Genomic DNA, 13,324 nt, shown 5'->3' on the forward strand with positions numbered 1-13,324 from the left:
GAATTATTTGAAGACTTTTTGGACTGAGTTTTCAGAATCCAGTTTGTAGCTCGCACTCACTGCATGTGTCAGTGAGCCAGCTCCCGCGCCTGCGGTCTGGAAGGACCACTGTGGCCAGATAAAACGTCCTTGCCAGTCACCTTCCCTCCTCATGCGCCTTCTACGTGTGGCTCTAGCATCTTCTGCCACAGAACGCAGCTGTGGAGAAGCACCAACCCATGTTCTGTCTCTGTGGTTGTGTGTGTTCTATACCTTTCACAGAAGTGGGATTGCAGAACATGTGCTCTTTTGAGGCTGGTGGCTTTCACATTTCGTGTTGTCAAGGGTCCTCTGAATTGCAGCTTATATTAGTGCTTCATTTTTATGGCCAAATAACATTTCATTGGATTTACTGCAGTTTGTTTACTTATTGGTTGACGGACATCTGCGTTGTTTCCCCTTTGGGGCTGTTGGGAATGGTGCTGCTGTAAACATTCACGGGCAGCGTCTTGTGGGGACGGGTGTGTTATTGCTGCTGGGTACGCATGTCTCCAGGAGTGGCAGTCCTGGGCCACTGCTCCACGCTTAACCTCTCAAGCACATGCCAGATGGCCTTCACTGGGCTGTGCCAGTCCACGTTCCCATCGGCAGTGTGCCAGGCATTCCCTCCTTCTAACTTTGTTTCCATTTCTCTATTATCTTTTTTTTAAACTGATCTCTGTCCTTGGTGTTCTGCCGTGTTTCCCCGTGTTTGTTTCTCCCTGCGCTGCTTCCAGTCTCCACTTCATTTGGGTGGTGGCTTGATTTTTTTTCTTTTACTTTCTCACCTTCTGCCAGGTCACGTTTCACCTTCTCCTCTTTCCTTGCCGTTTCTCTCCTGAGTTCTTACATGTTGGTGGTCTTTCTTCATGGAGCAGCTTCATTCAACTCCTCGGGTGACTGAGGCGGGAGAATTGCTTGAGCCCCAGTGGTCGAGGCCACAGTGAACTGTATTCATGCCACTGCCCTCCAGCCTGGGTGACAGAGCAAGACCCTCTCTCCTACGTTGCCCCAGCAACATTTTGCAGGTTTTTGTTTTATTGCTCTTGTTGTGTCTTGTCACCTTTTGTCCATCTCTGAACTCAAGCAGTGTCTTACAGTCCATTGCTGGAGAAGCAGGAGGTCTTCAGGGGCAGCAAGCCGTTTTCTTTTTCTTTTCTTTTTCTTTTTTTTCTTGAGACCAGCCTGTCACCCAGGCTGGAGTGCAGTGGCGCAGTCTCGGCTCACTGCAGCCTCTGCCTCCCGGGTTCAAGCAATTCTCCTGCCTCAGCGTCCCGAGTAGCTAGGACTACAGGTGCCCACCACCACGTCTGGCTAATGTTTTATATTTTTAGTAGAGACGGGGGTTTCACCATGTTGGCCAGGCTGGTCTCAAACTCCTGACCTCAGATGATCCACCTGCCTCGGCCTCCCAAAGTGCTGAAATTACAGGCGTGAGCCACTGCGCCTGGCCAGCAGCACCCCTTTCTTTCAGAGTGGCATATTACTTCTTGATGGTGGGCGGGGGTAGGCCTGCATGGAGGCCAGCCTGGCCCTTTGGCACCTGGGCAGACGCGTGGGGTGCCCTGGGCCTGCTGTTTGCAGGAGCTCCCAGTGGCAGAGCGGAGGCCAGAAGAGCCTCCAGGCCTGCAAGTCCAAGGCTCCCCACTCCTCCTCCCCAGGTCTCTGAGTCAGGCCAGTCCCTGAGGCCTCTCCCCGGGGGCCACCCCTGCCCCAGCTCCCAGAGGCCCCTCCTGTCCTCCGGCGAGGCACTGACCCTCCGCTTCTCACAGCATCCATATGTGTGTTTTGGTGGCTGTGGTTTTTATCTGTGACCTACTTTCCCCGAAAAGGTTTTTTCGTTATTTTTGTTTTTTTTTAATTCTTGGGAGGAAAGGTAATAATGCTGTGACTTACCTGAGGGTCCCCCTCGGAGACCCCCAGAAAGGTTTGAGGAAAGAAAGTAAGATCTCTTTCTGTCTGTCTCAGGCCCTGGCTCTGTCTCTGGCCCCATCCCCGTGTCTCTTTCTGTCTCTGTCTTTCAGTCTCTGTCCCTGTCCCGTCTCTGGCTGTCCCTGGCTCTGTCCGTCTTTCTCCCCAGTTTAAGGAGCTCCTCCTCTCCGGGCCTCTCTGCGGAGCACTGGGTGGAGGACAGGGCCTCCTGGAGAGGACTCCACAGTGGGTGGTGGAGGGAAAGACCGTGGCGAGGCAGAGGGTGCCGGTGAGAGGCGTCTGCCAAGTAGATGAGGGACCCGGAGGAGACCCCGGGGGAAAGCAGGAGTAGCGGGGGCGGGGGGAGGGCTCGCAGGCCGAGGGGCGCGGTCGCTGTGATCTGTGGAGGGGCTGGCGAGGCTCCTGCCTCTGCTCTTGCTGGAGGTCTTGAGTTGAGCCCTGTGACGCCTGCTAGGTGAGGTGGCGGCCAGTGAGCGCGCCCCGCCGCCCCGCCCAGCCTCCGCCCTGCCCCGCCCCGCCCAGCCTCCGCCCTGCCCCGCCCAGCCTCCGCCCTGCCTCCGCCCTGACTCCCCCGCCGCTCCCCAAGGAGGGCGCAGTGGCGCGACCCTGGCGCTAGGGGGCGAGCGCGGCCCACCCGGTCCCGCCGGCGCAAGAGAGGGCGGAGCTGCGGCGCCCGAGGCGTGGCTGCGCTTCCGGGCCGGGGCGGGCGGAGGCTGGAGAGGGCCGCCCTGGAGCAGAGGCAGGACTTGGGGCGCGCGCCCCTCACCCCGGCCCGGACCTGTCCCGTCCCGTGGGGAGTGTGAAAGCCACGCCCGGTGCCGCGGCCCTGGCGCCCCTGTTCACTGGGACCCTGAGGGGCGCTGCCAGGTCCCTTGGCCTCCTCGGGGCCCTCGGGACCCAGGCGCCGGTAGCGGCCGTGCTGGGGACTCGGGCGTGAGGGGTAGAGATCGCTGCTCCACAGCGCCCGGGGTGCCGCTTCCCGCAGGGTTCAGCTGCCGTGCAGGCTGCGCTCGCCAGTGGAAGTGGGTCTCCTCGGTCCCAGGAGAGTCAGAGCCCCGTGGCCGTCGCTGTGCGGTGCGCTTCGCACAGGCCAGAGAGCCGGCCCAAAATCCTGAGGTTTGCAAAGCCTCTTTCTTTTTCTTTTCTTTTTTCTTTTTTTGTTGTTGTTGAGACAGAGTCTCACTCTGTCACCCAGGCTGGAGTGCAGTGGCGCGATCTCGGCTCACTGCAACCTCCGCGTCCCGGGTTCAAGCGATTCTTGTGCCTCAGCCTCCGGAGTAGCTAGGATTACAGGCGTATGCCACCATGCCTGGTTACTTTTTGTATTTTTAATAGAGTCGAGGTTTCACCATGTTGACCACGCTGGTCTCAAATTCCTGACCTCAGGTAATCACCCGCCTCGGCGTCCCAAAGTGCTGGGATTACAGGGGTGAGCCACCGCGCCAGGCCCAAAGCCTCTTTCCAGTGCTGAGCTGGATAAAGTCTACCAAACTGAAAGGTTCTCCAAGGCTGTAGCTGGCTGTCTGAGAAATTACGGTGTTTGTTTAGCCCATCTTAGGACTTGGGCTATCCCAGGTGACTGAGTTTTGCTGTTAGAAAATCAGCAAGCTTCGTACCTCCCAAGGTTCTTCTCACTCTTCCTTTTTTTCTCCGTTGATGGTAACTTGTCTTCTCAGTTGCTCAGGCCAGAAACCTCAGTCACCTTCTTCTCTTACGTGTTTCACATCTGGACCATCAGCACATCCGGGTGGCTCTGCCTTCAAGATAGATCCAGAATCTAGATCCTTTCCACTGCCTCCACCACGGCCACCTGGCCCAGGCCACCCTTCTCTGCCACCAGGGTTTTTACCATTGCCCTCCCTGGCTTCCTGTGGTTGTGATCAGAGACCTCGTCCCTCCCACTCAGCCCTCTCAAGGGCTTCTGTTTGCTCAGAATCAAGGTCACGGCCCTCCTGAGGGGCGAGGATCTCCTTCCCCCAGCCACACTGGCCTCCTGTTCCTCCCCAACAAGGCCAGGCCTGTGCACCCAGTCCTGATCCTGTCCCTGTCAGTCCGTCTTCTGCTTGCACGGGCCTGGAGGAGACGCCGGGGGTCAGTCCTACGTGTGGGCTGGTCTCCGTGCTTGGGCATCTTTGGGCTCCGTAGATGAGGCTCGTGCGGCCACAGAGCTGCTTCTCTCCCTGCTGCTGCTCCTAGGTTCATTGTCCGTTCTGTCAGTTGAAGCACTGAGACTTGAGGGATAAGCAGGCCTGGGAAGAAGGTCTTTGGGATTACCTCTGGGGATCAGTGCTCCTCTTCCAGCACCCTTGGTGGGTAGCACGCGGTGGGGCTTTCCTGTGGTTCCTGCGCAGGTCTCCCTTAGAAAATGAGTAAGAGCAGGGCCCACACATCCAGCCAGAACGAGGGTCACGTGAGTGAATCCTGAAAAGCCGCTCGGGAGCACCCAGTCCTTGCTGAGTGGGGCAGGAAGCAGGGGTCCCTTTGGGGGTCGCCCAGAACAGCCGCCAACCCAGTGCCCCCTCCCTGCTGAATTCCTCTCAGCACTCTCAACTTTGAGTTCCAGGCCCGTGGTGTCATCCCTCACACTTAGTGGGATGAGAGACTGAACCCTTCCAGGAACCTTCTAAAGGGGTCTCCTGGCCACTACACAGGCTACTGTGAAGCCCCGGCCCGTCCTCAGGGAAGCGGGATCTTACTTTCCGTTGCCTACGCCTGGACTCCTCACGCTCTGCCTGCTCTGAAGCCCCGGCCCCTCCTCAGGGAAGCGGGATCTTACTTTCCGTTCAAGCCCCGCCTACCCCTGGACTCCTCAGGCTCCGCCTGCTCTGAGACCCTGCATCCCTTTTTCATTTTCTCCCTCGTGCTCTTTGTCTCCTTCACACACTCCTCATGCCAGGGCACCGTGCCTCCCATGTGAGCTGTTTTCAGCCTTGCTGGGGGGCACGAGGCCTCTGGCTTTGCTTGCGCCCTGCCTGGCCCCTCTTGGTTCTCTTTTTTCTGCAGAGAACCAAGGAACTGTAGAGGCTTCTGAAGCTGGATCTCACAGTATGACATTTGCCAGTTGCTTGGCCATTTTCTCCCCCTCTGGACAGGTCCTCCAGGATTAGCTGCGGCCACCAGAAGCAAGTGCAGATATGGAGCGTGCATTCTGCTTAAAGCTCAGCAAGGCATTGTTGGAGGGAGGCCACTGATAAGTCTCATTCTTTTGTCCTCAGAGCCCCCCAAGATGAACCCAGTGGTGGAGCCACTGTCCTGGATGCTGGGCACCTGGCTGTCGGACCCACCTGGAGCCGGAACCTACCCCACACTGCAGCCCTTCCAGTACCTGGAAGAGGTTCACATCTCCCATGTGGGCCAGCCCATGCTGAACTTCTCGTAAGTTGTCTCCCTCCACCCCACCCTGCTTGACTGGTGGGCCACTTAGGTCTCTGAAAATAATTCCAGACTGATCAAAGACAGACAAAGGCCAAGCAGGAAGGTGTAAAAGGAGCTTGTCCATCTATTTCAGAAAGGCATCCTCTTGCCTGAATGTGCAACTGAGGCACAGAGTTGGTAAAAATGGTACTTTCTGGTTTTGTTATATTTTTGGTGATATTAAGCTGACCACCAAATTACAGGCTTATTAATCCAAACATAAAAACAAATGCATATACTTAATTTATGTATCAAAATTAATCACGTGGCCAGTGCGGTAACTCATACCTGTAATCCCAGCACTTTGGAGGCCGAGTCAGGAGGATTGCTTGAGCTCAGGAATTCAAGACCAGCCTGGGCAACATAGTGATACCTTGTCTCTACTATAAGTATTTATTTAGCCAGGTGTAGTGACACATGCCTGTAGTCCCAGCTACTCGAGAAACTGAGGTGGGAGGATTGCTTGAACCCAGGGAGGGCCAAGGCTACAGTGAGCCGTGATCATACCACTGTACTCCAACCTGGGTGACAGAGTGAGACCCTGTCTCAGAAAAAAGAAAAAATTAGTCACCCAGTATTACTGAAAGTAATAGTGCATGGTTATATTTTATACGCCCTGACTTATCTGGGATCACAAGGAAGCTGTTAGTATGTGGTTCTCATATTCTTACCATACAAGAAAGCAGAAGCCCCTTGAGGTCCTTCAGCTATCCCTTCCTACCACCTCCACCCCACAGTTGGAGAAATTGCCTGCTTTTAGGGAGATAGCAATGTAGGCCTCTGAAGTAGAGGAGAGCCATCAGGGATGGGGAATGGTTGAAGTATCTTTATTTTCTAATCATAGAAGTAATACACAGTTTTTTTTAAAGTTTCAGCAATAAAATATAAAAAGCAAACTCTTCCCTCCGCAGTCTTCATTACATAACTGTATGTTAAGAATCTGGGCCGGGCTTGGTGACTCACGCCTGTAATCCCAGCACTTTGGGAGGCCGAGGTGGGCGGATCACAAGGTCAGGAGATCAAGACCATCCTGGCTAACACAGTGAAACCCCGTCTCTGCTAAAAATAAAAAAAAATTAGCCGGGCGTGGTGGCGGGCGCCTGTAGTTCCAGCTACTCGGGAGGCTGAGTCAGGAGAATGGTGTGAACCCAGGAGGCGGAGCTTGCAGTGAGCCGAGATGGTGCCACTGCACTCCAGCCTCTGGGGGACAGGGAGAGACTCCGTCTCAAAAAAAAAAAAAAAAAAGAATCTTACTAATCCAACTTGGTACTATTTATATAATGCCTAGCAGTTTCAGAACTGGGCTGGGCTGGGTACCTGGCTCTCGGACCCCCAGCTCTGATACCCTCTGTCCCGTTAGAAGATCTCATTGTTTTTATAAATATACTTTTTTACATTATTCTTGATTGAATGGATGAGGTCAAAGTAATATATCTGCACATAAACCGAAAGGTGAGATTCTGGATAACAGAAAATACCCCAGAACCGAGGCAGTCTTTTTTAAACTCTAGATTGTAACCCACTAAAAGGTCAGAAAGTCAATTTTGTGACTAGCATTCGAAGAAAAATGAACCAGAATGGAAAATATATTTCAATAAATGTGATGGTATATGTGTTTGTGTGTGTGTCCTAGAGTATGGTATAAATGTATTTCTTTGTCAGGGTTATGTTAGTGAGCATGCACCATTCTGTAAGGTGTAGCACTGTCACTAGCCCAGCAGCAGTTTATCTTGGCCAGGCGCAGTGGCTCATGCCTGTAATCCCAGCACTTTGGGAGGCCGAGGTGGGTGGATCACTTGAGCCCAGGAATCCGAGACCAGCCTAGGCAACACAGTGAGACCCAGCCTTAAAAATAAATAAATAAATAAGAAGTTTATCTTGGCCAGGTGTGGTGGCTCACACCTGTATTCCCAGCACATTGGGAGGCCGAGGCGGGTGCATCGCTAGAAGTCAGGAGTTCAAGACCAGCCTGGCCAATGTGGTGAAATTGTGTCTCTGCTAAAAAAAACTACAAAAATTAGCTGGGTGTGTGGCCGGGCATGGTAGCTCACGCCTGTAATCCCAGCAGTTTTGGAGACCAAGGCAGGCGGGTCACCTGAGGTCGGGAGTTTGAGACCAGCCTGACCAACATGGAGAAACCCAATCTCTACTAAAAATACAAAACTAGCTGGGTATGGTGGCGCATTCCTGTAATCCCAGCTACTCGGGAAGGTTGAGGCAGGAGAATCGCTTGATCCTGGGAGGCTGAGGTTGCGGTGAGCCAAGATCACGCTATTGCACTCTAGCCTGGGCAACGAGAGAAATGCCGTCTCAAAAAAAAAAAAAAAAAAAAAGCTGGGTGTGGTGGTGCATGTCTGTAATCCCAGCTACTTGGGAGGCCGAGGCAGGAAATCAAAAAGGAGAGGTTGCATGAGCTGAGATCATGCCACTGCACACCAGCCCTGAGTGTCAGAGAAAAAAAAAAAATTGTCTGACAGAATCATAGAGATGGAGTCCCTGTAGGAACTCATAAGGTTGGTGAAATGATAAATGAGGCTTTTTTTTTTTTTTGTCTTTATTTTTGTAGCAACAGGGTCTGTGTTGCCCAACCGTGTCTCAAATTCCTAGGCTCAAGAAATCTACCTGACGGTGAAACCCCGTCTCTACTAAAAATACAAAAACTAGCCGGGCGAGGTGGCGGGCGCCTGTAGTCCCAGCTACTTGGGAGGCTGAGGCAGGAGAATGGCGGAAACCCAGGAGGCGGAGCTTGCAGTGAGCTGAGATCTGGCCACTGCACTCCAGTCCGGGCGACAGAGCGAGACTCCGCCTCAAAAAAAAAAAAAAAAAAAGAAATCTACCTGAGTGGGCCTCTGGAATTGCTGGGATTATAGCCCTGAGTCACCATGCCAGCGAGTTAGTTTCTAAGCCATGGGTTTGTGCCCTCAGTTCAGGATGCACACGCCTGTCTTCTACTGTTGAGTATTTGCACTAATGATGAAGGGTGATAAGAAACCATACCATAACTCAGCACCTGTTCTGTTTCTTACTGTAGGAATTGATTAGATTCTTAAACAAGAACATAGCTCAAAAGAGAAAGGCTGTGTTAGGGTGAAGTTGACTGCAGGGGAATGCTCAGGGCTGACACTGTGTGAGGCCTGGGCTAATGGGCCTAGGGCAAGGATATGCCCTGAGGTGATTAAGAACATGTCCTGTCTTCAGGAGCTGAGGGTCAGCAGGTAAGACAGACCCAGCCAAAATGAGCACAGTGGTGGAGGGGACAGGCAGGTGTGTGGGCGTGGCTGGAGCAGCCCATCTTCGGAAGTGGAGGGTCAGCAGGTAAGACAGACACAGCCAAAATGAGCAGAGTGGTGGTGGGGACAGGCAGGTGTGTGGGCGTGGCTGGAACAGCCGCCTGGAGGGCAGCATGGATAGTCCTGGCATCCACGCATCCCACACCATGTTGGAGGCCAGTGCCTAGGCTTCCCATCCCCAACTTCCCATCCAGGTTCAACTCCTTCCACCCGGACACACGCAAGCCGATGCACAGAGAGTGTGGCTTCATCCGCCTCAAGCCCGACACCAACAAGGTGGCCTTTGTCAGCGCCCAGAATACAGGTGAGGCCCACCTGTGGGGTGGGGGTGCTGGCCATGGGAGGCCACTGCCTGCATTCTAAGCAGGGGTGCGGGGATGCCCATTGGCAACCCTGCTGAGGCATGTGCTGGTGGGGACCATGGGGATGGCCCTGAGTGATAACAGTGGTCGTGGGAGCCTGCGGGGCTGTCTGTGTAGCTGCAGAGGCCTCTGCACACAGGTTGTGTGTGTGCAACTCCCCGACCATGAGAGGGCCCGTTTGCCCAGGGCCGTGTCGGCAGAAATGGTCATGAGCTATGTGCATTCATTAGGAATCACTGGAAAACAGGCCGGCCGCTGTGGCTCACGCCTGTAATCCCAGCACTCTGGGAGGCCAAGGTGGGCGGATCACGAGGTCAGGAGTTCAAGACCAGCCTGGCCAACATGGTGAAATCCCGGCTCTACTAAAAATACAAAAATTAGCTGGATGTGGTGGTGCACGCCTGTAATCTCAGCCACTTGGGAGGCTGAGGCAGGAGAATCACTTGATTCTGGGAGGTAGAGGTTGCAGTGAGCCAAGACTACACCACTGCACTGCAGCCTGGGCAATAGAGTGAGATTCTGTCTCAAAAAAAAAAAAAACATCCTTCGTGACTCTAGATCAGTGTTTCTTCCTGGACGTCCATCCCCACCTGCCACTGCATGTACTAGGGGTGGTTTTGCCAGGCTGATTGATGGGTGGAGGTGGGAAGGCTGGGGCCCTGGGCACCTCTGGAGAGGGGGCCTTCCATAGAGCACCTGCCTGTGCTGTGAGGAGAGTTGTGGCTTTCCCTGTGTATCCACAGGGTGAAGCAGGGAGGAGGAGAAGTATCATTGCCCCCATGGCTGCAGAGTTGGGGTCTCCTGTGGAGTCCTGGCTTGCAGGCGAGGAGAGTCAAGGCTGCCTCTCTGCGAGCCGAGCAGCTGCTGGGTGAGCTGACCGCCTTTCCCTTGCAGGTGTGGTAGAGGTGGAAGAGGGCGAGGTGAATGGGCAGGAGCTGTGCATTGCATCCCACTCCATCGCCAGGATCTCCTTCGCCAAGGAGCCCCACGTGGAGCAGGTGAGCCCCTCCCGGCCCTGCCCCAGCACCCTCCTGTCTTGTGTTTGCAGAGGTCTGTGGAGTCAGCCTTTTCCTCCTCCGTGAGACAGTGCGTGTGTTGCCACTGCGTCTCACAGGCCTGTCCTCACTGTCTCATTCTTTCCCTTCTCGGACCATCCCAGGGTGGACATTCCCTCATTTCACTGCCTACTTCTCGGCTGGTGGGTGGTTCGGCTTATTTGAGGTTTGTTGTTAGTTACGAACATCCTTTTACATTTGGGTTGTCCACGTCTGCAGCTATATCCGTATCTATAGATAAAATTTTCCCAGTTAAATTTGTGGATCAAAGGACAGGTACATTTTTAATTTGATACACGCTATCAGATTGTATTTCTTCATGATTATCCTCCCACTATCCCTTGCATGAGGGCAACTTGTTCCCCACTCCTTAACAACATGGTGTATTCTCAGAATTTCAGTCCTTGCAAATCTGAGAGATAAAAGATGAAATATCACTCATGTTCTGAATCTCACTTAGAAGCGGGAGGGCTCATTCCCCATGCTCACTGGCCGTTTGTGCTGCTTATTCTGTGTACTTGATGTTCAAAGTCTTTGCCTGTTTTTCTATGGATTACCCCTTTTTTGAGGCGGAGTTTTGCTCTTGTTGCCCAGGCTGGAGTGCAGTGCCGGGGTCTCCACTCACCACAACCTCCGCTTCCCAGGTTCAAGCGATTCTCCTGCCTCAGCCTCCCAAATAGCTGAGATTACAGGCGTGCGCCACCATACCCAGCTAATTTTGTATTATTGGTAGAGACAGGGTTTCTCCGTGTTGGTCAGGCTGGTCTTGAACTCCCAATCTCAGGTGATCCACCCACTTTGGTCTCCCAAAGTGCTGGGATTACAGGCATAAGCAACTGCGCCTGGCCGGATTGTCCTTTTTTTTTCAAGGATTTGTGGGAGCTTTCTATATGCCATGGGTTAATCTGTCGTCTGCTTTATTTGCGACACATATTTCCCTAGAGTCTGTGACCTGGTCCATGATGGGTTTTACCCCACAGGTGCTCAGCTTTCCTATCGTTGCCTCTGGGCTGTTTCCTTTACAATGTTTGGATTTGGGTTCTTGCTAAGGAAGTTGTTGTCCACTCCAAAATGATAAAAACATTCTCTCGTTTTCTTTTTTTGTTTTTTTCTTTTTTCTTTTTTTTTTTTTTTTTGAGACAGAGTCTCGCTCTGTCACCCAGGCTGGAGTGCAGTGATGCGATCTCAGCTCACTGCAAGCTCCGCCTCCTGGGTTCACACCATTCTCCTGCCTCAGCATCCCGAGTAGCTGGGACTACAGGCGCCCGCCACCATGATCAGCTAATTTTTTTGTATTTTTGGTAGACACAGGGTTTCACCATGTTAGCCAGGATGGTCTCGATCTCCTGACGTCATGATGCACCCGCCTCGACCACCCACAGTGCTGGAATTACAGGCATGAGTCACTGCGCCCAGCCTGTTCTTTCATTTCTTGTATTCTTACAGCTTTCCTTTTTACATTAACACCTAGACCTTTAATCTCTCTCACATTTGTTTTTTGGGTGATGCAGCGTATAATTCTAACTTTTCCAGATGAGTGGCCCAGTGGTCCCAACACCACTCATTGAATTCCATCCTGACCTCACAGATTTGGAATGTCATACATATATTAAGCCACATCCACATAAATATAGGGGTCTGGGCCGGGCGCGGTGGCTCAAGCCTGTAATCCCAGCACTTTGGGAGGCCGAGACGGGCGGATCACGAGGTCAGGAGATCGAGACCCTCCTGGCTAACACGGTGAAACCCCGTCTCTACTAGAAATACAAAAAACTAGCCGGGCGAGGTGGCGGCGCCTGTAGTCCCAGGTACTCGGAGGCTGAGGCGGGAGAATGGCGGGAACCCGGGAGGCGGAGCTTGCAGTGAGCCGAGATCGCGCCACTGCACTGCAGCCTGGGCGACACAGCGAAACTCCGTCTCAATAAATAAATAAATAAATAAAATAAAATATAGGGGTCTGTTTGTTTTTTTCTTTTTTCTTTTTTTGAGAAGGAGTCTTGCTCTATTGCTCAGGCTGGAGTGCAATGGTGCGACCTCAGCTCACTGAAGCCTCCACCTCTCTGGTTCAAGTGATTCTCCTGCCTCAGCCTCCCGAGTAGCTGGGATTACTGGCACACGCCACCACACTGGGCTAATTTTTGTATTTTTAGTAGAGATGGGGTTTTGCCATGTTGGCCAGGCTGGTCCCAAACTCCTGACCTCAAGTGATCCGCCTGCCTCAGCCTGCCAAAGTGCTGGGATTTACAGGCGTGAGCCACTGTGCCCAGCCTTGTTTCTGTGTCTTCCTTTGCTTGTCCACTTCATTACTGGTAACACATTTTTAGCTCTCACAGCTGTATATTACATGTTAATGTCTAAGGGAACGTGTCCCACATTTTTTCTCCAAATTTTCTTAGTCATTCTTAAGTACTTCCTCTACTAGATGAACTTTTGAATAAACATCTCAAGGTTTATAAAATGTACATCAAGACCGCATTGAATACATGAGTGAATTTGGGAAGAATTGACATATTATCTTTTTTCTTTCTTTCTTTCTTTTTTTTTTTTTTTTTTTTTTTTTTGAGACGGAGTCTCACTCTGTCGCCCAGGCTGGAGTGCAGTGGCCGGATCTCAGCTCACTGCAAGCTCCGCCTCCCGGGTTTACACCATTCTCCCACCTCAGCCTCCCGAGTAGCTGGGACTACAGGCGCCCGCCACCTCGCCCGGCTGGTTTTTTGTATTTTTTAGTAGAGACGGGGTTTCACCGTGTTCGCCAGGATGGTCTCGATCTCCTGACCTTGTGATCCGCCCGTCTCGGCCTCCCAAAGTGCTGGGATTACAGGCTTGAGCCACCGCGCCCGGCCAAATTGACATATTTTCATGGATAGCAATGTACAGCAGCATGGCAGTGTATTATAGTGACTGTAGGTCATGTTTTGTGTATTATAGTATATATAAAAGCTTTATTTCTTCATAGTTTTAATCATATAGGTCTTGTACCTTTCATGTTAGGGTAAACTCAAGTGCTTTATCATTTTTGTTGCTTGTAAATACATTTTTTTTTTCCGTTTAATCTTCAGATTGGTTATTGGTCATTGTGTGGACACTTCTGATTTCTCTGTGTCGAACTGGGCCACTTGTGTAACTTTGGGACAGCCAGGATCTTAGGCACAGCACGGAGAGAACAGCAGGCATCAATGTTGCTTGTCTCTGACTCTGGTGGAAATAGATCTGTGTGTCACCACCTGTAAGATGCTCACGGTAAATTACTTAT

General features: G+C 52.4%; 1 protein-coding gene across 2 annotated transcripts in view; it reads left to right on the forward strand.

Annotated features, from left to right (window-relative positions):
- The window catches only part of THAP4 (THAP domain containing 4), a 49,786-nt gene that overhangs the window by 19,001 nt on the left and 17,461 nt on the right, over positions 1–13,324 (forward strand). For both annotated transcript variants that reach the window (XM_033229461.1, XM_033229462.1), the window contains 3 exons: positions 5,166–5,325; positions 8,849–8,958; positions 9,911–10,014. In XM_033229461.1, the coding sequence (XP_033085352.1) occupies positions 5,166–5,325; positions 8,849–8,958; positions 9,911–10,014 (374 nt within the window). The remainder of the gene's footprint in view (positions 1–5,165; positions 5,326–8,848; positions 8,959–9,910; positions 10,015–13,324) is intronic.

This window comes from Trachypithecus francoisi, unplaced genomic scaffold, assembly GCF_009764315.1.
Source record: "Trachypithecus francoisi isolate TF-2019V2 unplaced genomic scaffold, Tfra_2.0 Lachesis_group13, whole genome shotgun sequence".
Classification (NCBI taxonomy): domain Eukaryota; kingdom Metazoa; phylum Chordata; class Mammalia; order Primates; family Cercopithecidae; genus Trachypithecus; species Trachypithecus francoisi.